The sequence below is a fragment of the Ctenopharyngodon idella genome, chromosome 5, assembly GCF_019924925.1.
Source record: "Ctenopharyngodon idella isolate HZGC_01 chromosome 5, HZGC01, whole genome shotgun sequence".
Classification (NCBI taxonomy): domain Eukaryota; kingdom Metazoa; phylum Chordata; class Actinopteri; order Cypriniformes; family Xenocyprididae; genus Ctenopharyngodon; species Ctenopharyngodon idella.
The window spans coordinates 15,237,280-15,264,695 of record NC_067224.1 but is presented as its reverse complement, the minus strand read 5'-3'; the positions used below and the strand labels follow the sequence as shown (position 1 = coordinate 15,264,695).

The 27,416-nt window shown below is 37.6% G+C and overlaps 2 protein-coding genes across 3 annotated transcripts; both read left to right on the top strand.

The window, feature by feature from the left end:
- The first annotated feature begins 948 nt into the window (after positions 1-948).
- On the top strand, positions 949-17,021 carry ankrd31 (ankyrin repeat domain 31). The gene is given in 14 exon segments (XM_051895189.1): positions 949-1,684; positions 1,791-1,855; positions 2,185-2,252; positions 2,358-2,395; positions 2,485-2,540; positions 2,780-2,942; positions 6,950-7,017; positions 7,198-7,367; positions 7,369-7,378; positions 8,673-8,815; positions 11,716-11,860; positions 11,970-12,046; positions 12,156-12,315; positions 16,165-17,021. Coding segments are annotated over 14 exon segments (1,476 nt in total). The 5' UTR covers positions 949-1,595; the 3' UTR covers positions 16,389-17,021.
- Positions 17,022-23,819: 6,798 nt separating this feature from the next.
- On the top strand, positions 23,820-26,422 carry gcnt4a (glucosaminyl (N-acetyl) transferase 4a). 2 transcript variants are annotated; one of them, XM_051895186.1, is made up of 3 exons: positions 23,820-23,972; positions 24,329-24,398; positions 24,520-26,422. In XM_051895186.1, the coding sequence occupies exon 3, from the start codon at positions 24,521-24,523 to the stop codon at positions 25,808-25,810; it is 1,290 nt and encodes a 429-aa protein (XP_051751146.1). In that variant the 5' UTR covers positions 23,820-23,972; positions 24,329-24,398; position 24,520; the 3' UTR covers positions 25,811-26,422. The 2 variants fall into 2 exon arrangements, with proteins under 2 accessions (XP_051751146.1, XP_051751147.1); XM_051895187.1 differs by having other exon boundaries at positions 23,837-23,936.
- The last annotated feature ends 994 nt before the right edge of the window (positions 26,423-27,416 follow it).

The window sequence follows — 27,416 nt, the reverse complement described above, 5'->3', positions numbered from 1 at the left end:
CTAACAGTCTAATCAGATTCAATGAACTATGCTAAGCTATGCTAAAAGTGGTACCGCCAGACCCAGAGATCGGCTGACTGGATTCGAAAACGGTAAAACTCAACTGTTTAACTCTAGGGGAGTTGGAAAATGAGCCTATTTTCAAAAAAAAGTGGAGTGTTCCTTTAAATGATTGCCAGTTGACGAGTGGGAAGGGAATAAAATGCCGCTGAAAAATAGCCTGACTATACAAATACGCAAAATGCATGAAACAACACGATAAAAAAAAAACGGTATAGAAAAAAAACGGTATAGAAAAATTACATTTTGATAAATGGAAACTAAAATTTAAAGCGATAAACAAAAATCCCTGATATTCAATGACTTGGACAAAAAAATACATAAAATTCCCTGACTTTCAATGTCTGGAATAGACCTTTTAAAATTCCATGATATTCCAGAAATTCCATGACCCGTAGGAACCCTTCAGGATTTCTGAGAAAATAAAATAAGGCATATGAACCAACATAGATTTAAAGTGGTGTATCACACACAGTTTCTGCCAATCTCATGTTAATCTTGAGTACCTATAGAGTAGTAGTGCATTCTTCATATCTCCAAAAAGTCTTTAGTTTTATCATATTTATAAAAGACACATACGGTGTACCGAGTCTTTCCGAAAACATCCGAGCACCTGGTGGCATGCCGTGTGAGCGGAGCTAAAGAGTCACGAGCACGCGCAGCTTTTGCGTAGTGATCATCTGCAAGCTATCAATGGTCAGCTAAACAAATGTATTTAAACACACACAATACACCATCGCATTATCCCTGGATAACTTTTAAATCACTATAATGAATATAGCGTATAGTGAATGATGAATAATTAATTTATGAATTCACTATGTTCGTGTTGTTTACATTATATGCACTTAGGCGCCTATTGCCAACGAAACAGACATTTGAAACAGTTTTACTCACCACCTGCGGTTCCGACTCATGACCGGGATCATTACCGCTGTGACCGCTCCATTTCAGTTTCAAACAATCTGTAAATCCAGCGTAGAACTGGGCCTTGTTTATGAAAGCAGCCACGGAAAACACAACACACAGGCCCATACTCAAAAAAAAGACCAGGAAGTTTATGAGGATTTGGAAGAGTATTTTTGGCACAGAAATACTCCGTCATACGTCCAACTCGTGTTTTGAAACTTTGGCCATGTTTAGCATGAGAATCCAACTCTTTAACAGAGTAAATAAGTCAGAATATATGAAATAGCATTCTTCTCAGAACTAAACTAAGTTTGACTGAATTTTGACTTTGGCTGAGTTATAAATGATTTCTAATCTCTTTATAATCTTATATTAAATTATAATATTATTTTTATGCATATTTTGTTAAGACATAGATTAAAAAAAAAAAAAAAAAAAAAAACATTAAAGAGTTCGCCTTGCTCAGATCTTGATTTTGACCAATCAGATTAGAGGAGCGATTGAATTACCCCAATTTGGCGCCAAACAATAGAAATTATAACAGACTTTAATAGAAAGCGTTGATGAATATTCCTAAATTACCCAAACGTTACGCTTTTATTTAGTGTCATGTGTCGTATTGTTCAATGCGAACAAATATGGATTTAAACCAGGATGAGACCATCGCGACCGATGACGACAGTGGTGAAGCAGACCAGAGCTTTTACCTCAGCAGGTCATCTCATTTACGGCTAACAGCTCCAGTTCTACATTCTGACCCGATAAATGTAGCGAAAATTCGAGATTTGCAATCGTAACGACTGATTCATATATTATTGTAGGTTAATGTTGACAGAACATCAGTTATCGTCCCCCATCGTCGTCTCTCCTGGTGTCCTGAGTGAAGGTGAGATCATGTAACGTTAACGTTAATCAAACTCAGCTCGTCTCTTGAGTAATGTCGTTTTCGCTTTTTGATCCTCCAAATATAATAATTTTCTGAAGAAATGTCAGTGGTGGTGCTTTGCCCTTGCAAAACTTGTAACCATGATCGCGAGGTGTTTGTATGTGGCCCCGATTCAAAAGATTCGAGTCAATGTGATTAATCAAACATTTAACTTGAAACATCTGAATCGGTTCGAGACCTGTTGAAGCTGTCTTGGCAAGAACAATTAATTATACTACCATTAACTGTACAGTTACAGCTGCAGCTAAAGTAGTCTCTTTGGTTGACAGAGATTTCTCCTCAAATTGACCTGCGGTGTTGCACCAAACAGAGCAGAAATACATCTACAACGGAACAGGTAGATTACATTAGACTGCACATGCTGAGGTCCTTATTAAATCTGCACCTCTGCACTTGTACTTACATTATGTGTTGAATTCTTTTTTTATTTTATAATGAGCAGACTCATGGCACCGTGGTTCCACCAGCAAATGTTGTAAGGTTTGTACACCTTTTTTTAGACTTGGAAAAATACAAATTCAACTGTAAAATTCACAGAATAATAATTTGATTTGTTCTGTGTTTATCAGAGTTCAAGCTGTTCTTAATGAAGGAGAAAGTCCTTCAGAAAGGGAACACAGTGAAGGTAACCTTGATGTACACAGTCTGAAAAAGTGAACTTTAAACAAGTTCATAAGACCCACAAAAGCCTTTAGTGCCTTGCAAATGAAGAATGCATCTGTGCTAACTAGACATATAGATCTTCAAAACGTTTTCACTGTAAGCTACGCACCTGATCCACCCTGTTTCATGGTTTTGGACTGGAGAATAAGCAGTTCATACTTCTGATTTGTGACTAATTCTTTTGTTACTTCTGCCCCCTAGTGGTGAGACCCATTTCCATAAATGGCAGCAACTTGGAAGCCTCTCACCTGCAGCCTGAGCCTTCTTTGAGACGTTCATTGAGAATAAGTGCCAAGAATAACGGAAAAAAATCTGATCCATTGGCCACAATGAAGAATACTCAACTACTTAATACTCAACACAGGTCAATCTTGAATATGCAATATGGAATTCACAGATTTGTAACTTTCATATTGTCTTAAATGGTCTTAAAGTGTTAGTTCAACCAAAAAAGAAAATTCTGTCATTAATTACTTACCCTCATGTTGTTCCACACCCGTAAGACCTTTGTTCATCTTCAGAACACAAATTAAGGTATTTTTGATGAAATCCAAGAGGTATATGACTCGTCCATAGACAGCAATATAATCACTTTCAAGGTTCAGAAGGGTACTAAAGACATCGTTAAAACAGTTGACGTGACTGCAGTGGTTCAACCTTAATTTTATGAAGCGACGAGAATACTTTTGTACGCAAAAACAAAACAAAAATATTGACTTTATTCAACAATATCTTCTCTTCTGTGTCATTCGCTGTTTATGTCCAGCGCATCCAGGTTCTACGTCAGAACGCCGACTCATTATTGGCCGGCTCCTGCATCAGCATCACACGCATGCATCGTGCTGCTCATGTGATCAGCTTTGGCCAATACTGAGCCGGCATTCGGACATAAACACGGAAGCCTTCACTGTGCTTACTGCGTCAACTGTGTCAGGATAATGACAGGGAAGAGAAGAGATTGTTGTATAAAGTTTTTATTTTTGTTTTGTTTTTGTGCACAAAAAGTATTCTCGTCGCTTCATAAAATTAAGGTTGAACCACTGCAGTCACGTCGACTGTTTTAACGATGTCTTTAGTACCTTTCTGGGCCTTGAAAGTGGTAATTGCTGTCTATGGATGAGTCATATACCTCTCACATTTCATCAAAAATATCTTTCGAAGATGAACAAAGGTCTTATGGGTATGGAACGACATGAGGGTGACAGAAATGACAGAAATTTCATTTTTACTGTGAACTAACCCTTTAAACCATACTGAAAATTTGAGATTCAAATGATAATAATAGATGTCTATTGAGTCAAATCAATACTAGATGTTTAAAAAAAAAACAAAAAAAAAACATTATTTAATTGTATTTCAGCATAAATATACATTCATAGACAGGTAGTGAACATAATCTGGTTATTGTTTATACAGCTGAATGTTGAAAGGGTATGTAATAAAGTATTATTATAATGTACTTTAAAGCTGCTGTCCGTAACTTTTTTGGTTAAAAATTATCCAAAATCAATTTTTGAGCATGTACATAATCAGCCAGTGTTCAAAACTATCTCCTTACCTTAGACAGATTCACATTGGTAAGCTTGTAATAATGTTTTAAAATTCGGGTGGTACTGGTGGGTTTCTGCGGGAAATTTAAGCATGTCTTTGCGTCATTGCTTCACATCTGTATACATAAAGAACGAGTCCCAGCTAGTACACTACATCGCATGTGAGGAAGATCATTTATAGCCTTTTCTCATAGCAGCTGCAATAATTCAACTTATCATTTTGATGGCAGATTGTATGGTATGACAAATTAATGTTAGAGATTAGATCTATAGGTAACGCTAATACACACTAAATACCCTACACATAGTCACACAATGCTGATGTTGTTAACATTAACAATTTGAGAAAGTATAACAATAATAATAATTTGCACAGTTTGATGTGATCCGAGCTAAGCGATCATTAGATTTAATCACCATTGGCAGCGTGATTTATTGTAATGGGGTTTTTTTTTCCCTCGGTCAGAACAAAAGTGGCAGACATGTTACTTACTTGTTCAGATGACATTTTCCGTTGAAAATACTTCTGTTGGTCATATTTCAAGACTACAAGCTGTGATTCCAAAGTACAGTATCCACACCGGTGTAGTGATTGACAGCAAACATTAGATTCATCCGCGCTGAGGAGCATACAGATAATAATTTCGCAAACAACTGCAATTGCAGGTTTTAAACAGAGATGGTGACAAAGAGGCAAAACTACCGACTGCAGCTTTAAATAGCTTTACAGAAAATAATGTCAGGAAAATACAACCCGAATTCTGGAAATGTTGGGACGTTTTTTTAATTTGAATAAAATGAAAACTAAAAGACTTTCAAATCACATGAGCCAATATTTTATTCACAATAGAACATAGATAACATAACAAATGTTTAAACTGAGAAAGTTTACTCTTTTATCCACTAAATGAGCTCATTTCAAATTTGATGCCTGCTACAGGTCTCAAAAAAGTTGGCACGGGGCAACAAATGGCTGAAAAAGCAAGAAATTTTGAAAAGATTCAGCTGGGAGAACATCTAGCAACTAATTAAGTTAATTGATAGGTCTGTAACATGATTAGCTATAAAAGCGATGTCTTAGAGAGGCAGAGTCTCTCAGAAGTAAAGATGGGCAGAGGATCTCCAATCTGTGAAAGAGTGCGTAAAAAGATTGTGGAATACTTTAAAAACAATGTTCCTCAATGTCAAATTGCAAAGGCTTTGCAAATCTCATCATCTACAGTGCATAACATCATCAGAAGATTCAGAGAAACTGGAGAAATCTCTGTGTGTAAGGGACAAGGCTGAAGACCTTTATTGGATGCCTGTGGTCTTCGGGTCCTCAGACGACACTGCATCACTCATCGGCATGATTGTGTCAATGACATTACTAAATGGGCCCAGGAATACTTCCAGAAACCACTGTCGGTAAACACAATCCGCCGTGCCATCTGCAGATGCCAACTAAAGCTCTATCATGCAAAAAGGAAGCCATATGTGAACATGGTCCAGAAGTGCCGTCGTGTCCTGTGGGCCAAGGCTCATTTAAAATGGACTGTTTCAAAGTGGAAAAGTGTTCTATGGTCAGACGAGTCCAAATTTGACATTCTTGTTGTAAATCACGGACGCCGTGTCCTCCGGGCTAAAGAGGAGGGAGACCTTCCGGCGTGTTATCAGCGTTCAGTTCAAAAGCCAGCATCTTTGATGGTATGGGGGTGCATTAGGTGCATACGGTATGGGCAGCTTGCATGATTCGGAAGGCACTATGAATGATGAAAGGTATATAAGAGCAACATATGCTCCCCTCCATATGACGTCTATTTCAGGCAAGGCCTTGTGTATTTCAGCAGGACAATGCAAAACCACATATTGCAGCTATTACAACAGCATGGCTTCGTCGTAGAAGAGTCCAGGTGCTGAATTGGCCAGCCTGCAGTCCAGATCTTTCACCTATAGCGAACATTTGGTGGATCATTAAACGAAAAATATGTCAAAGACGACCACAGACTCTTCAGCAGCTGGAAACCTATATCAGGAAAGAATGGAACCAAATTCCAACATCAAAACTCCAGAAACTCGTAACCTCGAAGTCGACCAGACGTCTTCACACTGTTTTGAAAAGAAGAGGAGATGCTACACCATGGTAAACATGCCCCCGTCCCAACTATTTTGAGACCTGTAGCAGGCATCAAATTTGAAACATTTGTTATGTTATCTATGTTCTATTGTGAATAAAATATTGGCTCATGTGATTTGAAAGTCTTTTAGTTTTTATTTTATTCAAATTTAAAAAACGTCCCAACATTTCCGGAATTCGGGTTGTATCAGTTCTGCTGTTGTTCATGAATAGCAGTAGTGACACTGTAAAATGAGAACATTTTTATGTCACCGGAAATAGAGTCATCAGTGTCCCAATGTGTAATGAGCCGGGGTCCTTACCAGTGCCCGAATTCATGTACGTGATATACTGATTCGCAACCTAGGGAGCTGATTGAGACGCACACTAGGTCAATAATCAGATAATGGACAAATGATCATGTCATCAGTTAGGACAAATCATGTGTACTCTTTTGTACAAAAAGTTAAGATGGTCTTTGGTGCTTGCTTAGACGTATATATGATCTAATCCAACTTTTCACACTAATTGTTATGCTAATAATATAATTTGTGATTAAAAAAAGTTAATCAAATTAGAAAAATGATAGAAGCATGTTTTAAGCATCATTTCAGACTTAATGCCCCACTGTATGTTATTGATTGAATTCAGCTGCTCTATAAGTACCTAATAAATCTGCTCAAAATGACATTTGTAAACGTTTGTTATTTTTCTGTGTATGTACAGGTCACTGAAGGAGAGTCCAGACACAAGTGAACAACAAACATTACTCACTGAACCCTTCGTCAATACAGGCAAGTGCTCAAACCTGACCAATAAAACTAAGCTAAATTTGTACACATTACACATGTGTTCTTGTTGATTTTGTACAGAAAAACGAAGCCATGCTAGAAACGTAATAACTTTCTTGACATTAAAATGCATATGTGTACCCTAATGATATACCCTTAGATACCCCAAATTCTGTTCCTTAGGTTTCCATGGCAAAGGCATTATAAAACAAAAGACAGGGAGATCCCTATCACTCAAAACCATTCAGAAGCGGAATCGATTTGGAGAGACAAAGCTGCATTTGGCTGTCATGAGGGGAGACATTCAAGACGTCAATGCCTTTCTTACAGTTGGTGTTTCTGTTAACGTAACAGGATTATGCAGGTAAGACATGTTGGAGGATATAATAAAATTGTTAATTTCTCTATCAACCTTATTTTAAGAGTGAGTGAGGGTGCACCCATTTGTAAGATGAATGCGCGAGGCTTTTAGCTGGGAAAAAAAACAGTCCATTATGCTGCTTGATATTGCAAACTGGTATTTGTTATCATATTATTTTGATTTATTATCGTAATCATAAACAGATAGTTTCGAAAAATAGTTTTACCATTTACTGCACTTTGTAATTCTTCTAGTTCAGGGGGTTCTCAAACTTTTCCATTCCAGGACCCACCTAGACAAGTCTATCTCAAGACCCACCAATATATTTTTAAGTGAAGTATTGGGGGATTGTGGGGAAGGAGGGGGGATACATAAATAATCGATTGTGTCATTGCATTCATGATCAGACATACCACTGTATAATGCACATACAGTATATATTTCATTTTAAGAAGCTGTGATTGAATAAGTACACATACACAGTGCTGGCTCATGTTTGGAGCCTTAGAGTAGATGATATGTTCATAAAAACGTGAAACACACTTGCTCCAATCTGGAAATGAACTGTGATCCGCTCTGCGAGTGTTAAACTCATTGCGGTGTGTTCAGTGCAGAAAACGCTGTCATGATCGTTCTGTATGTACATGTAAAATGCTTTTATATTTTTCCTTATGTGTTGGTAGGTAGCTGAATGCACGCGGGGGAACGATAAGAACACACTCATACGACCATGTCTCTGAAAGACAACAGCGCTGAGTTGAACAGACGACAGAGATGAATGAACAGACCTGAAACAGTCTTTTGTGACATTTGAATTCGCCAGTGTAATGCGAATGAGTTTCTTCTCATTAATGAGCCTCTCTGAGATGCAGAAAACATTGTTTTAACAAATCACACTCGCGCACTTCACTAAAAACACACAGCTAGCGCATATATTTATATAATTAAATCGCAGTATTTGTGATTCAAAAATCACACTAAGCAATATCGCCGTTTCTAATTAATGTTGGTATATCGTGCAGCCCCAGACTAAACCTCTTCCCACTCTGCGACCCGCAATTTGAAAACCCCTGTTCTAGTTAATTTCCTATAGCTGCTAATGAATCTGAATTCACATTCACAGAAAATAGCTTACTTCTGCGTTGCAAAATAAGATGGATAGGATTTCACTTTTATTCCTGCCACAGGCTTTATTTGGCATCCTTGTTGTACAAAAATTGGTCGAAGTTAGCACACATTTCCACCTGATGGCATTGTGGACCAACATTTCTCAACTGAATACTCTATTAATTCTTAGGTTGGACTCCACTCCATGAGGCAGTGTGCAGAAACAACTATGACATGACAGAAATTTTACTTGAAGCTGGAGCCCTAGTCAACTGCAGAGGAGATAATGGAATTACACCTTTACATGATGCCATACACTTTCAGTATTACAAGGTGTGTAAATTGCATTCAGTGGTTAACTATTATTATTAAAGGGGTCATGAACTGGATTTTTTTTACTATTTAATGATGTTTCTTGAGGTGCACTTATAATGTTAATATGATTTTTACATCAAAAAACTTTTTTTTTTTTAATTTAGAAAATAATTTAGAAATAAATGGCCATTTTCTATCCTGATTTTAGCCCTCTGATTTGAGCGCTCTGTTTGAAGGGGCGTGTCTGCTGTGAGACTTCAGTGTAAACACCCACTGCTGTGATTGGCTGACATCTTTGCAAATGAAATAAGTATTATAGATGGAACCCTCTAGAATACTTTTACTACATTTTTACTATTACAGCTGTCGAAATTAACAAATCATGAAAAGTGTTGATTATATTTAGATCTATTCCCATCTCATGGAAGGTTGCAGTGATGAGCATTGAGCAGATGACAGTGCAGATGCAGTGATCTCATCATTGCAACGCATTTTCGCACTCTCACAAAATGCTTTCACCATAACTAACAATGCAAACAGGATGTAAATACAGTAAGAAATTCATTGTGTAGTGTAAGGCTCTCGCTGATTATAACGGGAGTTTTGGCGAGCGTCCAGATAAACTCGAGCTGCGTGATCACCAGCTTCAGCCATTGTAAAGAGGGCATTTTTTGAAGTAAAAATTATTGGATTATTCATTATGAATTTAACAGTCATTACCGATTTAAAAATGAAATACGTTACTTATAGTTTGCAGGGTCTTTGCTGGTTCCAGAATAGTTGGCACAGCCTGATCTTTGAACAAAAGTTTTTTTTAAGCTAGTATCGTACTGCGACTTGTCCTCAAAACAGTTGCTGGTAAAATATACTGACGTGACTAGGATGTTCATTAAAAATAAACTGAATCCATTTTTCTCTGACATTGGGATCCTTCAGCAGCCTATGCAAAGATGATGTTTTTCCACAGCCAGGAACAGCACAGCATCTGCCTGGCATCACAAATTTGTTATTATCACAATCGTAAACAACTACTTTAGATCCACTCGCTGCTCATCGACTGAACACCAGTTGGTGGGAACAACGATGCAATGATGTAAAAGTGGCCGTTGTCTTGCTCCAGAGGCAGTCGTATGCAAATGATTGTGCCCCTGTGATGTCACATGCCACCTCGGATCCAAACGAAGCTTTTTTACAGCTTGCTTTTTTATTGATGATGAGGACATTATAAGTTATGGCACTTGCAGGATGTATTAATGATACAAAGACTTCATATATGCCAAAAGATCAAGGAAATGTTGATTTCTCATATCATGACCCCTTTAAAAATATGCCTATAAAATACACAGACTGTGATAGTTATTATATTGAATACATACAGGTGCTGGTCATATAATTAGAATATCGTAAAAAAGTTCATTTTTTTATTGTAAATTATTTTAAAAAATGAAACTTTCATATATTCTAGATTCCCTACATGTAAAGTAAAACATTTCAAAAGGTTTTTTTTTTTAATTTGTTGATTAGAGCGTACAGCTAATGAAAGTCCAAAATCCAGTATCTCAAAATATTAGAATATTTACATTTGAGTTTCATTAAATGACCATCCCTACAGTATAAATTCCGGGTATCTTTTGTTCTTTGAAACCACACTAATGGGGAAGACTGCTGACTTGGCAATGGTCCAGGAGACAATCATTGACACCCTCCACAAAGAGAGTAAGTCACAGAAGGTCATTACTGAATGGGGTGGCTGTTTACAGAGTGATGTATCAAAGCATATTAAATGCAAAGTTGACTGGAAGGAAGAAATTGGGTAGGCAAAGGTGCACAAGCAACAGGGATGACCGCAAGCTTGAGAATACTGTCAAGTAAAGCCGATTCAAACACTTGGGAGAGCTTCACAATGAGTAGAATGAAGCCGGAGTCAGCGCATCAAGAGTCACCACACTCAGACATCTTCAGGAAAAGGACTACCAAGCCACTTCTGAACCAGAGACAACGTCAGAAGCATCTTACCTGGGCTAAGGAGAAAAAGAACTGGACAGTGAATAGTGGCCGAAAGTCCTCTTTTCAGATAAAAGTAAATTTTGCATTTCATGTTGAAATCATGGTCCCAGAGTCTGAAGGAAGACTGGAGAGGCACAGAATCCAAGCTGTTTGAAGTCTAGTGTGAAGTTTCTGAAGTCAATAATGATTTGGGGGGACCGTGACGTCTGCTGGTGTTGGTCCATTGTGTTTTATCAAGTGCAAAGTCAATGCAGCCATCTTCCAGGAGATTTTGGAGCACTTTATGCTTCCATCTGCTGACAAGCTTTATGGAGATGCTGATTTCCTTTTCCAGCAGGACTTTAGCACCTGCCCACAGTGCAAAAACCACTTCCAAGTGGTTTGCTGACCATGATATTACTGTGCTTTATTGGCCAGCCAATATGCCTGACCTGAATCTATGGGATATTTTCAAGAGAAAGATGAGAAACAGTCAATCCAACAATATACAGATGATCTGAAGGCTCAATAGTGCCTCAGCAGTGCCACAGGCTGATCACTTCCATGCCACACTTCACTGATGCAGTAATTTGTGCTAGGAGCAAGTCATTTGCTGTAATATGTCCTGCCGATCAAGTATTGAGTGCACAAAAGAACATACTTTAAAGAACTTGAACTTTTCTGTTTTGCAAATCCATTTTTTGATTGATCTTAGGAAATATTCTAATATTTTGAAATACTGGATTTTGGACTTTCATGAGCTGTACGCTCTAATCATCAAAATTTAAAAAAAAAACTTTTGAAATGTTTTACTTTACATGTAGGGAATCTAGAATATATGAAAGTTTCATTTTTAAAAATAATTTATAATAAAAAAATGAACTTTTTGATGATATTCTAATTATATGACCAGCACCTGTACTTGCTTACAGATAGTAGATCTACTTCTGAAGAACGGTGCTGATCCATTATCAAAGTGTGACAGAGGAAAGACTCCTATGGACATGACCACCGACACATCTTTGGACATACTGGGGGAGAAATACCTGCAAAAGCCTAAAATAGATCCTTTTACAGGTGTATCCTCTTTACATACACAAATCTGTTTTTATTATTATTATTATTATTATTCCTACAATACAAAACATTCTTAACTTCTTTTTTTTTTTGCTTTATTTTGGAATAGCTGAAAATCCACCCAGAGATACTGATTCTGAATTTAATCCAAATATGAGCAAAAGAAACAACCAGAACTCCATCAGAGTAAGTCAAATGTGATACATCATTAAATAAAATATCCGCTGTCAAAGACTCTGACATCATTACATGATCTGATTACTGATCAGTTACTTTTGTTTCATTTAAATTGGAGGACACAAGAGCTCCTCTTCCTAAATCAACTGTCGAAGGAACTGCTGATACAATTGAGCATGAAAGCAGCCTGCAGTCTTGTGAAGATGAACCCATTCCTGGTCCAAGCAGAGGACAGCCAAACTATGATCCATCCATGAAGTTTCAGGCCCCTTTCAAAGGTTCTTCCCTACATTTGTCATGGGTTGTGGGAACTAGATATGGCTCATGCAATATTTAATAGCAGTAAACGTGCACCCCTCAAGAGTCTCAACTAGTCACTGTGATGATCGCAACATTTACCCGACGGTGAAATACGCATATGTTAAATTTCACTTGATGCATTATTATTCAAAGTCAGGTTAAGTTAGCCATCTTAAATTAGGACAAAGATTGCCTTTTAAGATATATCAGATATTTTCTTTCATCTGATATGAATTTGATATCCATTTGATATGTTTAGTTAGTGTGGAATCATTAGTGCTGGTGCTGCAGAGATGAATGTAACAATGAGCTGACAGATGAGTTTTTAGAGGGTCAGAATCTCTCATATTTAGTAGGCAGTGTTAAAACTACACATTAGCAAGCAACACTATTTTCAAATTGAGTCATGTTTTGCCCAAGCTCTGCTGCCAACAGCTTTATTTACAAAAATGAGTCCCTTACGTCTTTGGACCACATATACAGGTGCTGGTCATATAATTAGAATATCGTGAAAAAGTTCATTTTTTTATTGTAAATTATTTAAAAAAATGAAACTTTCATATATTCTAGATTCCCTACATGTAAAGTAAAACATTTCAAAAGTTTTTTTTTTGTAAATTTGTTGATTAGAGCGTACAGCTAATGAAAGTCCAAAATCCAGTATCTCAAAATATTAGAATATTTACATTTGAGTTTCATTAAATGACCATCCCTACAGTATAAAATCCGGGTATCTTTTGTTTTTTGAAACCACACTAATGGGGAAGACTGCTGACTTGGCAATGGTCCAGGAGACAATCATTGACACCCTCCACAAAGAGAGTAAGTCACAGAAGGTCATTACTGAATGGGGTGGCTGTTTACAGAGTGAAATATCAAAGCATATTAAATGCAAAGTTGACTGGAAGGAAGAAATTGGGTAGGCAAAGGTGCACAAGCAACAGGGATGACCGCAAGCTTGACAATACTGTCAAGTAAAGCCGATTCAAACACTTGGGAGAGCTTCACAATGAGTAGAATGAAGGCGGAGTCAGCACATCAAGAGTCACCACACTCAGACATCTTCAGGAAAAGGACTACCAAGCCACTTCTGAACCAGAGACAATGTCAGAAGCATCTTACCTTGGCTAAGGAGAAAAAGAACTGGACAGTGAACAGTGGTCGAAAGTCCTCTTTTCAGATAAAAGTAAATTTTGCATTTCATGTTGAAATCATGGTCCCAGAGTCTGAAGGAAGACTGGAGAGGCACAGAATCCAAGCTGCTTGAAGTCTAGTGTGAAGTTTCTGAAGTCAATAATGATTTGGGGGGGCCGTGACGTCTGCTGGTGTTGGTCCATTGTGTTTTATCAAGTGCAAAGTCAATGCAGCCATCTTCCAGGAGATTTTGAAGCACTTTATGCTTCCATCTGCTGACAAGCTTTATGGAGATGCTGATTTCCTTTTCCAGCAGGACTTTAGCACCTGCCCACAGTGCAAAAACCACTTCCAAGTGGTTTGCTGACCATGATATTACTGTGCTTTATTGGCCAGCCAATATGCCTGACCTGAATCTATGGGATATTTTCAAGAGAAAGATGAGAAACAGTCGATCCAACAATATACAGATGATCTGAAGGCTCAATAGTGCCTCAGCAGTGCCACAGGCTGATCACTTCCATGCCACACTTCACTGATGCAGTAATTTGTGCTAGGAGCAAGTCATTTGCTGTAATATGTCCTCCCGATCAAGTATTGAGTGCACAAAAGAACATACTTTAAAGAACTTTAACTTTTCTGTTTTGCAAATCCATTTTTTGATTGATTTTAGGAAATATTCTAATATTTTGAAATACTGGATTTTGGACTTTCATGAGCTGTACGCTCTAATCATCAAAATTTAAAAAAAAAACTTTTGAAATGTTTTACTTTACATGTAGGGAATCTAGAATATATGAAAGTTTCATTTTTAAAAATAATTTATAATAAAAAAATGAACTTTTTGATGATATTCTAATTATATGACCAGCACCTGTATAAGACAAAATAAAATAAAACAAATTACCACTCATTCATTTTGAAGCATGATGTACATGCAGACTATTTTATCCTATTTCTTAATTACAGCCCATTGTGGTTTAGTAATTACACTTTGCCACATTGTGCAGCTTTTTCAATTCAAGTTTATTTTTATAGCGCTTTTCCCAATATCGTCCCCTTGGAATTATAAGGTTCTAGCTGACTTTTTTATCAAAAATGTTATTCACATATTCTTATTCTGTGACAATTTATTTACATTATGTGATGTTTTTTGGGGATTTTTATTTAGAAAACAAAAAGGCTCTATCTACAAAGTCGAATGGAATGCAAAAACTTTAAAGCTCAATATCTCAAAACTGCTCAGAATGCAGATAGAACCTTATAATTCCAAGGGGACGATATGTATTGTTTCAAAGCAGCTTTAGAGAAAATGTTAGTTGAATATGTTACCTTGAGGAGACACATAATAAAAAGTTTTTTTTTGTTTTTTTTAAGTTGTTTGGCATTTTTTTGCTAGTTATAAGAAGACAGACTGTGAAGTAGAAACAGGAATCAATGAGGGAGGAGATAGAGGAACTCGGGTCACCCCAAGGTTCTACTCCACAATATGTTGGCGCACTGTGTGACCTGTGATGGGTGCACAAAAAGTTCAGCCAGAGTTGAGGCTCTTGTCATTTAGGGATACATTCAGGGCTTGATATTAACCTTTTTGCTTACCAGCCACAGTAGCTAGTGGTTTTCCAAAGTTACTAGCCACTCAGCATTTTCACTGGCCACAATTTTGACATCAATAGCATGGGGAAAAATTGCTATTAATATTATCTCTTAATTTGGCAGCAGGTACAGGGCTCGACATTAACACTTGTCTGGGACAAGTGGATTTTCTGAAGGGGAAAGTGAGAGAATTTTACTTGCCCAACCGGACAAGTTGACTGATTAAATCTAAGAGACAAAAAATAACTAGGGAAGCATTGAAATTCGAGAATGATTGTGATTTTTTTTTTTATTACATTCAGTGTAAATGCGATTGATATTTCTGGTGCTGTTGAGGCTCACACTGATTGTCTCTTTGTGAAGAAATTGTATTTACACCACCAAAAATCTTTTTATTTTTCCCCGGACAAGTAACTTTTTTACTCGGACAAGCACATGACAAGGCTTAATGTCGAGCCCTGAGGTATATTAGGCTACTGTCACTTTAAGACCTGACGCACGGATCCATTATACTGTTACACACGCGTTTTCTTTCTCAACTGTATACATTCACTTAAAACATAACTGACTGCATTTTGACCTTATTTTGTGTGTATTTGACTGTTTAAGCGCAATAAGCAGTGAAAATTATGCGCAATGTGCTCAATCCCACGCCGAAATTCAAGCCCTGTAACACCAACAATATTCATGTAGAGCAAATGCAAGGGGAGGCGGGTTTGTGTGTCAACTCGCTATCGGAGAGATGAGAGAGCGAGAAAGCGCAGCTGGTATTATGTTTATTCTGTGGAAAATGAGTATTGTAAGCGTTTCAGATATTTCATTATCGATATGTATCATATGTATGTATATTTTTGACAACACTACATTGCACTTAGTTTATTTCAGATGCCTTTTTAAAAGACTACAACTGAAAAATGTATATATTATATATAAAATTCAACCCGCCAGAGTGGCTAGTAGCTGCTGAAATCCACCCGCATTTGGCTGGTTGGCAGGTGTTAATGTCAACCCCTGGATACATGTATATTCTAATCTAAGTGTGAATAGGAATGTGCGGCTCAGTGTGAATTGGGGTGTTGTGTGTCCTCATTTCCCAGTGGAACCATCACCTCAGACTAGCAGCAATGTACTGTGTCTTGTGAGAGACCAAGGACAGGACTTCTGTAGCCAGGGTCCCTCTCTGGTTCAAGATCAGGAGAGTGAGGGATCAGACACCTCCAGCTGCCTAGACAGTGATGTTACAGTGGAATATATCGAAGATAATTCATCATCACCAGAGCATTGGACTCTATGTGCCACTCAAGATTTCTCTGGTTCCTAGAGCACTAGATGTTTCTGTGGATTGTCAAATATCTGAAGTTCATTCAGTTGACATTTGACACTTAAATTTTGGGTTTTTTTCTGTAAGTTAGTTCTCTTATGTTCTTTTACATCATTTGAGCTGTATGCTGTCTGTGATAATACATGCTTTGGTGGAAGTGATGTCATCGCCTTAGTAATCAATTACAAAATGTATAGGCATATGGTATATGTTCAAAGTGCTGCAATTTTCCATATGAATTTGTAGCTGCATTTTAAAATTTACATGAATGTCCAGCCAAAATTGTATTAAAAATTGTATGTTAATTACATTTGTTTTGTTATGCGAAGTAAGCAGTGTTATACAAGTATGTAATTAAAATTTATAATAGCAGATCTACTCTAGTTTCATTTGTTTGGAATTTATGACACAATGTAGTTGTTCATTTGATTTAAACATTTGATCTGTCTTCTGAATATGGTTGTAAACACAATACCACATAGTTTTAGGGGGAAATTATTTGTTGCCTTTTGATTCATTCAAAAAACCTTAACGCCTTAAAATAATTTTAATGCAAATAAATTAGTGAAGCATGTGAAATTGCATCATTAATGTAATTTATTTTACGCAGTTAGATGATCTTGGGTGTTGGGAGTTTATCACACTGAGCATCTACAATGCAACTGTAACCCTGGTAGGCAGAAATTTCTATTCTAACCCTTCTATTCTAACCCGATTTCGCTTCTCTGTTAGAGATCAGATCATTCTAAGCCGCTAAACACCAGGAATGTTTTCAGTCCAATGATTCAGTAAGTGATTTCATTCAAACAATCAGACCAAAACAGCGCTAATGTAAAAAAAAACAGGCTGATTAAATCATAGATTGCAGAGAGAATGGAGACTCACATTGCGTTTTCAGTGAATTATTCATTCCAGTGTGTGTTTCACTTTAAAACACGAGCTCTGTCATATTCTGTCATTGTTTCTGAAGTGCGCAAGCACTCACGCATCGTGCTGTGTGAAATACAGACTGAACGGAATGTCGAAACATCCCACAGTTTCTCTGCTGGATAAAGCAAACCAGTAAGAATTCATGAGTCCGTTATATTAATGTGCAAACATGTGGTCCTGTTCGGTATCACAACTTGACTTGTCTAAAATGTAAATAAGGTCTTTTCTGTTGCACTATATGCATACTATACACTGTGAATTCTGAAAAGTTTTTTTTCCTGTAATGTTAGCTTTTTATGGGTGCTTTGGTGTGCATACATTTATGAATTATATGGACTCCTTATATCATTTGGTTTTTTGGTGTCCTTTTGGAGTCTCCAAGTGTCCTTTTTTGGAAAGACACCTAAATTAACCTTGAAAAAAGCACTCAGAAAATACATTTTTGTGAGAATCACTCCAATCTGATGGTTTACTTTGCTGGATATAGCAAATAATGACAAAATGAACATGTTAAGATAAATGGTGTATGCTTAATTTTATGATAAGTGTGCGATGAATCGATTACAATTTTTAATCTATTAACAGCCTTATTTTTTATTCTATCTTTATTTGTTTGTATTTATTATTCTTAGGGGAGGCTGGTGAAACTCTGATGAATGATGCCAATTCAGTAGCAGAGGAGACAAGCTCACATTCTTTCCATGACCACAACTATCCAGTGAGTGGTTTCTTTTAAACCAAACAAAGTCTGTCATATGAATTTTGCATTGTAATACAAAACTGATCAGGGTTTTTATTTCATGGACTCTTTCAGATTACTGATAAGGGAAATCCAAGTCAGAGCACAATTGGAGATTCAAATAATGTTCTCTCTGCTAAAGCCATGTCAGCAGGAAAGAGGGTATTGGAAGGTTGTCAAGACAGTTATGGGGCTGATATTAGAAATGATAACGACTCTGCCATGGCTAAGAAACGGATCAAAAGAACAAAATATAACAATCAAATACAAAATGATTTTTTGGAGTACTTGCTGAACTTTGATATGAAACATTTTTTTGAAATTATAAAAGATGTTGATTGCCCCTCACTTCAACAGAATGACGATGCAGGCAAAGATGAACGGTCAGCTCTTGATGTTTACCAAAAGGTTCAATCTGAAACTGTGTTTATTTCTGACACTAACAACGGCAGCAGTCAAGAATGTAGCAGTTCTTTACGGTCCCCTCATTTAAATGAACTAATTGACTCATGTTTACAAGGTGAATTCAAGGAGGATGTTAATGTACATCCATCTGGAGCAATGGTGGAATCACCATTACAGAGTGAGGAACTGTTTGACTCGAGCAGCTCTGGTTCACTGTCTCTGCTTATGGCCAAAATCCATAATCAAGGATCAACCTGCAGTCAAGAGTTTCCAGAGAACAATGAACCATTAGAGGAATTAGACAGAGCCAACAAACAACTGGCAGATACTGAAACATCAAAAGAACCATTTGTGCAATCAACCAGCCCTGCCATTGAGTCCCTCCATGTGGATAGTATACCTGGATGGTTTAAAAACAGTATAAACACACCATGTAATGACTTGACCCAAATCAGCCTTCAAGAAATGCATTCTCCTAACACACTGTACCTAAAGAAGCCTATAAATCAGGATGAAGAAACAGACATGGTCACTGTTCAAAACCAGCAGGGGGTGGTAGAGACAACGGAGACAGCACTTAGCACTAGTCGGACTCAAATGAGTAAGAGCTACACTGAAAATCATGGCATGGAATGTGAAAAGCTGGAAGGTGACGCATTAATTTTAAATGAGACAGATCTCATTGATGGACCTGAAGCAGAACCACATTATTCCTGCAGGGTGGCAGTTAATGAGCTATTGATTGACGTTCCTGAAGTTCATGCCAATACATGTGCTGTTTCACCAATTTTTTCCTGTGCCAGGGTAGATGTTGAACATTCTGAAAATTCTCACAGGGCTGATTGTATTGTCGAGGGTGATATGCTTAAAAATTCAGCTGATTCAGACTGCACTGTTGTGGAATGGTCCAGTGCTACTGACATACAGGATGTGGCCATCACATCAATTCAGCATAAAGTCTGTGGTTATGAAGAGAGGCAAAATGAAAAGGAAGCAGAGAGCACAGAGGGCACACCAGACACAGTGGCCTCAGTGAATGTTTTAAGGCCGTTTCTTCCTGAAAATTTGCGTAAACATCCATCACTGGATAACACTGAAGAAAAAGCACATTTAAAACATCCACACATAGCTCTGGAAATGGACGGGCTTTTCAACTCGGGTGAACTGACAAGTCAGAAAAAGAAGTCGAATCAGCAGAAAAGGAGGTTTAAACAAAACTTGTTAAAACGAAAAAATGATCCAGATGCATTGAATACAGGTGATTCCCTGGGGTTAAAGGAACACTCCACTTTTTTTGAAAATAGGCTAATTTTCCAACTCCCCTAGAGTTAAACAGTTGAGTTTGCCGATCTCAACAGTTGAGTTGAGCGGTACCACTTTTAGCATAGCTTAGCATAGTTCATTGAATCTGATTAGACCGTTAGCATCTCACTCAAAAATGACCAAAGAGTTTCAATATTTTTCCTATTTAAAACTTAACTCTTCTGTAGTTACATCGTGTACTAAGACTGACGGAAAATGAAAAGTTGCGATTTTCTAGGCCGATATGGCTAGGAACTATACTCTCATTCCAGCGTAATAATCAAGGAACTTTGCTGCCGTACCATGGGTGCAGCAGGTGCAATGATATTACGCAGCGCCTGTGACCCCCTGCTTGCACGAGATGGTCCTCACTAGATCCGACTCCTCCCACTTTCCATATCTCTAAACCTACCCATCTCCGCCCCCTGGATCTAAACCTACCCATCTCCACCCCCTGGATCTGGATTCAACTCCTCCCACTTTCCATATCCCTTAACCTACCCGACTCCGCCCCCTGGATCTCGAGTGTTCTGCAGTGAGGGGCTACTGGCTTGCACAGGGAGCGTGCCTTGCAACCATGGAGACATTTGTGAGAGACGCTGCGCAGTATCATTGCGCCTGCTGCACCCATGGTACGGCAGCAAAGATCCTTGATTATTACGAGAGTAAAAAAATCGCAACTTTTCATTTTCCGTCAGTCTTAGCACACGATGTAACTACAGAAGAGTCAAGTTTTAAATAGGAAAAATATTGAAACTCTTTGGTCATTTTTGAGCAAGATGCTAACGGTCTAATCAGATTTAATGAACTATGCTAAGCTATGCTAAAAGTTGTACCGCCAGACCCGGAGATCGGCTGAATGGATTAGAAAACGATAAAACTCAACTGTTTAACTCTAGGGGAGTTGGAAAATGAACCTATTTTCAAAAAAAGTGGAGTGTTCCTTTAATCATAAGGATTATCATCACAATTTAGAGCATGTTACTTTATATATTGTTATTTCTTAACAGTATCAAAGAAGGTCGTGCAGATTTCCTTGAAATCTCTCCACAAGAGAAATGGTTTAGGAGAGACTCACCTTCATCGGGCATGCAAGAGAGGAGACCTGCAACTGGTCAAAGGCTTGATAGAAGCTGGGATAAATGTTAATGTATCAGATAATGCAGGTGGGAAATCTGTGCCTTGTTATGTCTACATTATTACCTTTGATCTATTTAATGCTTTCATGATGTCTTGGGTGGACAGGATGGACTGCCCTTCATGAGGCCTGTTCTAGAGGTTTTGTAGATGTGGTGGAGCATCTCTTGGAAGCAGGTGCCGATGTCACCAGCAGAGGGCTAAATGGATGTAACCCACTGCATGATGCTGTTGAATCAGGCACATATGAGGTTGCTTCTATATTTCTGTAATGATCCGTTACAATTTTAAATGTCAGAATACTTCACTTTCTAGGGCCATTCACCCAAAAAGTAAGATTCTGTCATCATTTACTCACTTTCATACTGTTACGAATGTTTCCATACAATAAAAATATAGTGATCATGGGCTGACAAGCTCCTATAAAAGTAACCCATGCAACTCATGCACTATGTTCTTCTGAAGCCAATATGACTACATGTGTTATAGCCAGAATTATGTAATTGCAACTGAAGCTCTTCCAGTATTACAGTTTTCATCTTTTCAACGTGATCTCCAGTTAACCACCACCAGTTCACCACCTCATTCACACTATCAGTCTGTACAATGTGAATGCAGTTTCAAAAGCAGTTAAAGTTCTGATCTTGATGTTTTATGCATAGATCGTGAGACTTCTCCTTCAGTTTGGCTCAAGCCCTCATGACAAGAATATGCTGGGACAGAGTGCAGTAGACCTCGCACCACATGAAAGCATCAAAGAGCTGCTTTTGACATTTAAAGGACCTTTTCGCAAACCTGCCCGGACAACTGACACTTCCAAACAGGGATCTCAGCTTTTGGCTGCAGAGCACATGCAGCCAGGTGAAGGTCTCTGCATAGAAGATACTGAGAAAAAATGGCTTATTAAAGAGATAGTTCACAGAAAAGTAAAAATTCTGTCATCATTTACATACCCTCATGTTGTTCCAAACATGACTCACCTTCTTCAGTGCATACGTTTAATATATGTGTATTAAGTTTATTTATTCACAGTTATCCTCAACAGATCAGTGTTTACAGTCAGCAAGAACAAGGATCGATTTTAGTGGCAATAGGAAGTTGACCTGCCTTATAAGAGATGGAATCATTCAACATGGGGATGATAATTTAGAAATGACACTTAAGGTACAGTACTTAATAAATCATTTGTCAGGTGCGGATCAAGACATTGCCATTAGACCATTTCAAAGTTGGTTTGGTGACTTTCATACGATTTGTAAAGCTCTGATTGAAATGTAGGGTTGTAGCCACAAGGCCTCTCTTTTGGAAAATGGATTTATCAGAGATGCCAGTGGGAGAGTCTTTCTTCTTCCCGAACAATGGGTTGAATCAGTCCTGGAGACTCAATCCATAGCTCAATCCGTCACCTCAGATTTTGCCTGGAAAAAGGTAGGCCTTCAAGACAACCGTTTGAAGTGTTAGGCTAATATCTGCAATTCTGATGCATGGCTAAAATTGTAAAGAAATCATGAGACAAGAATATTGTGGCTCTCTTGAGTAGGTACTTATTTTGAATAAGTAATTCACGGCCGCTAAGAAAGTACGTTCTGTATAATACGAACGTAATCTGGACATGCATACAATATAGACATTGATCTCCCATGGCCTCATGGGATAGTAAAGTGTCTATCGTATGTACACTTCAGAATCTCAACAGAAGAAGTAGGCCATCCGGGTACTTTTTGCCTACTCTTTATAAATACTGTGAATTTGGACATACTACTTTTGTCACATACTGTTTTTCACCTACTATATAGAAGAGGAGTATGCGATTTCAGATGAAGCCTGTGTCTAATGTGAAAATGTGAGCTCAGTACTTTCATGATTTACTAGTGAACTTGAAACCACTTCTGTTTTTTTTTTTACCACATTTTTTTTTCTTCCTTGACAGGTTATGTATCAGTCAAAGTCACTGTGGTATTACATTTCAAGTTATTTAAATACAGAGAAAAAAGCCAAGACATCAGTAGAGCCTCATTGTTGCAATGCCAGTGCATCAGAACCTGCTGTAAAAGGTTAGTCAGCAAAGTTACTTAATCATGGACAAGCCTCACTACTCTTATAAGAAAATCATTTAAGATCATATTTTCAGTTTCATACATTCCAATCTTATTTAAAATCAGATATTATTTGTTAAAAGATTATTACAAAAAATATATAAGCAGGATCTGTGACATGCTGTCAGTAACCACAGAAACTCCACAGTTCTTAAACTTGCTGTAACTCTCAATAGCATGGAAGCATACAGTGTGTCCTTTTCTATGTGAAGAAAGTTGAAATTGTTAGTGGTAATCGACAGCATGCCATATATGTTTTATAAACTTATTAATATTAATGTAGGCCTATGTATGTAATATTTTGTTTAATAATTCTTTCATTTATTCATTTTGTTCTTTAGAACCATCCAAAAATGACGTTTTCATAAACATCAGGTCGATTCATTTGGTCAGCGATGAAGAGTTTTTTCCTAGCCATCTGACGAACAGATTTTGGAACTTATTCGCACGGAGTGAGGAGTGGAACTTTGAAACTTAGTTGCTTGTGTACCTCAAGTAGCTGTTAGAGCATCAAGAGAAGACTGTTCTAGTGTTATAAAATATTTGTTATAACTTTAATAAAGTGTAAAAGTGTTGCTTTTTCATTATTAGTTTGAAAATATGAATAGCCTGTGTGTGAAACGTCTTTGTACACCGATCAGTTTCAATGATAAGTTGATGGTCTTGATATTAAAATAAGAATAAACACATTACCCTTTCCTTTTGTATGTGTATTACATAACTAACTAGTATAGATCCTAGCCTTTAGTGTTTCGATTAGGTTAAGTTGAGTTTGTGTGTGTGTGATGCTCGGAAATGCTGTCGAGTAGTTAGGTTCTAAGACAAAGCTCTGGGATGAGTGGGCGGACAAGACTTTCCTGGCGTTCACGCCTCGAACTGCCTCTCTTGAGTCAAAGTGAAGTCAGCGGTAAACCCTGAACTTTACTCATCTTGAGCGGAGTAAGTGTACGAGTTCACGCAATCTTAACAGCAATCGTAAGTATCCTAAATTCGATAGATTTAGAGATCGATAATGTAACAGATAAGACATTTAATTCGTATTTCGATTTCTTTGTTTTATATAGGCTATACAAAACGCGCAAATGTGTTGTCTAGTCATTCAGTCTTTTTTTTATTCTGTCTTTATCAAGATGTTCATTTGCTTGAGTAGTATAATTCAACTTTTCTTGCTGTTTGGGCAGATTGACGGAAATGTATCTAATCTTTGTGGCTCGTGCGTTTTAAAAATTTTCAAACCGCAGGCGTTAACTTTTGTAATATTAGGTGACAAATTATAATGTCGAAACGGCAGGGTTTTTACATTTATACGTTATCGTTTCTTTGTCACACAGGTTAATATTTTGTAATGTTGAGAAACATTTGATGGCAGTGGCACAAAACAAAAGACCGGCAGTGTGCAAGGTAGGCAAATCCCCTTCAGTTATATGATGTAATTCAACTGAGTATGATACCTTTTCATGTCAGAAGATTAGCATATGCCAGATTTATTTCTAACACCTATTTGTATGTACTTTTCCAACAGAATGAAAAGAAGATGTGCTATCTTACACTGGTTAAGATGCAAGTTTTACGTGTTTGTTGTTTCACTATTTGTTGTGCTGAAGCTGGTGTACATAAAGATTTCAATGGATGACAGTATCTACATTGAACCCTATGGAGCTACACATAAATCACTCAAACCTCAGCCTCTGAATGGCATTAACTGCACAGCCATTTATGAACAGGAACCAGTGGAAATTGGCAAGTCACTGGAGATAAGACGCAAAAACATTGTCGAAGTTGATGATAGGAGTATTGTCTCTTTCACTGCAGACTGCAAAAACTACATCGAAAAAAGGGGCTACAATGAGATCTTTGTAACTGATGAAGAATGCAGCTTTCCAATTGCATACTCTTTGGTGGTGCACAAGAACAGTGCAATGGTGGAAAGGATTCTTCGAGCCATTTACACACCTCAAAATATTTACTGCATTCATTATGACCAAAAGTCCTCGAAACATTTTATTGCAGCATTGAAGAACTTGGAGAAATGTTTTCCAAATGTCTTCATAGCCTCTAAAATCGAGTCTGTTCAGTATGCACACATTACAAGACTTAATGCAGATTTCAACTGCCTTTCAGACCTGCTGAGTTCAGAGATCAAATGGAAGTATGTTATCAATTTGTGTGGTCAAGACTTCCCGCTTAAGTCCAATTATGAGCTGGTGACTGAGCTCAGGAAACTGAATGGTGCAAACATGCTCGAATCAAGCAGGCCCAGCGAAATAAAAAAGCAGCGATTCGAGTTTCAGTATGAATTAAGAGATGTATCATATGAATACCATAAAATGCCTGTTAAAACCTCAAATGCTAAAGACCCACCACCGCATGACATCGAGATGTTTGTTGGGAGTGCCTACTTTGTGTTGACACGTGATTTTGTGACATATGTTATGAACAATCAACTGGCAAAGGATTTTCTGCAGTGGTCAGCTGACACATATTCTCCTGATGAGCACTTTTGGGCAACGATGGCCAGAGTACCTGGAGTTCCTGGGGAGATCCAAAGATCTGAGCCTGATGTTTCAGATCTAAAGAGTAGGACACGTTTGGTTAAATGGAATTATCTTGAAAATCATTTATATCCACAGTGCACTGGCATACACAGACGTAGTGTCTGCATCTATGGTGCAGCCGAGCTCCGGTGGCTTCTGGAGGACGGCCACTGGTTTGCAAACAAGTTTGATCCCAAAGTTGACCCTGTCATTATTAAATGTCTTGAAGAGAAACTTGAGGAGAAACAGCTTCAACAATGCTTTAAAAGAGTGTCTTAAAACGGGACCTTTTGTTTTGGACTGTATTTTGGTTGAAATATGTATGTTTGCTGCTGCACTTATGTGTATTCAAAGTACCAGCTGATCAAAAGGTTAGCTGTATCTCCAAGCTATTCCTTTTAAATTTTGAAATGTTGCTGTCCACTACCAATGCTAGGTCAGTATGTTAATGAGTTTGGAAGTGCCTTTCAGCTTCAGCTTTTTAATCTGCCCAAAATACGAAGTTATGGGTGCTTGAGCTATGAAATATTTATGTATTTTATTTTATTTAAACCAATACTGTTAGATTCATGGAGAGGAAACCCTCTTTTTCATTCTGTTTTTATCGAATCAGTCTATGTGGGAACTTTCATAGGGCTTCAGCTGTGAGAGTTGTATTGATAGTGTTTTTGTGTTAAAATCATTATTACTGGCCTTCAAAGATAAAATTGAAGCTGAAATGATATTCTGTGTAGTGCACTTACAGCAAGATTTTCTACAGTCATTTCAAAACAATATCTGTATCAATACCAGGGTTATGCTGTGTCTTTTTAAGAGTAATTATATAATATCTGACGGTCTCTACTGTACATTCAATATTTACTGTTCAAATAAAGCTGTCTATCTATTGTACTTGTGTCTTTCTCCCCACCTATGTACTGTAACAGAAAAACAGTCACACCTGTGTACTTAGAGTCATAGTATATTTGCTGTCTATCAGTGATGTAAATGCTAGCCTATTAAGCAACAGTTTGTTCTGGTCCTCTTAATTTTTTTAGCTGAGTGATATTAAGTGTTGCTGTATTTGCTTGTTTACTGAACTGCTGTACAAACAATTTTACACTCGCAATAATGTTGCTGGTCTGAATATCACCATGTGCTATATGATATTCGGAACAACAACACTCTTGCTTGTGTGATATATTATTAATTATTCATAGTTAAAGTAGGCTTATGAAATTTGCTTATGTCGAGTTTCTATGTGCTGCACAGCATAAATCGCTTATTTAAACAGGACATCTGCGTCATAATCAAAGTCCTTATTTAACTTGCTTCATAAAGCTGTCCTTTGTTTGCATTTAGGTGGTTTTAAAATTTTGCTTTGTTGAAACCACAGTCTGTTGAGTCAAAGCTCAGCAAGTCTTTAAAGTGGAGATGCAAGACCAATAAGTAAGCCAATAAGTAAGTCAATGGCTGGACAAAAGCACCTAAACTTTAACTGCAACAAGACACTCGAGTGTACAAACCGAATGAATTCCCCAAAGCCACTTTTTATAACTGATATGTCCCTTGGGATATTTTAAAAACAGGCATTTTTTTAAAGTTAGCTTGTAGGACAATCATTTCACTATTTTGGAAGCTAAATGAATGTTGTCAAATACTATAATAGAAATTTTTGTAAGTTTAAAAAGATTTTTATTTAAAGCTAAGCAGCGCCAATGTCCTGAGTTTGCCCTCTGCCAGTCTGTCTCTGTTCGTTACTAGAGGGCTGGAATCAGAGCTCTTGAACCTACTTTTCTGAAAGGTTTTCACTCTAAGACGTGATTGTACAGCATGTTTAACCACTGAGGTAGCCAGCGAGGCTTGATTTCCTCAATCTAAATGCAGTACGACCGGCACATGCGGT

Bases quoted from the DNA above. Each gene is read 5' to 3' on its own strand.
- gcnt4a (XM_051895186.1), top strand. From the start codon at position 24,521: ATGAAAAGAAGATGTGCTATCTTACACTGGTTAAGATGCAAGTTTTAC.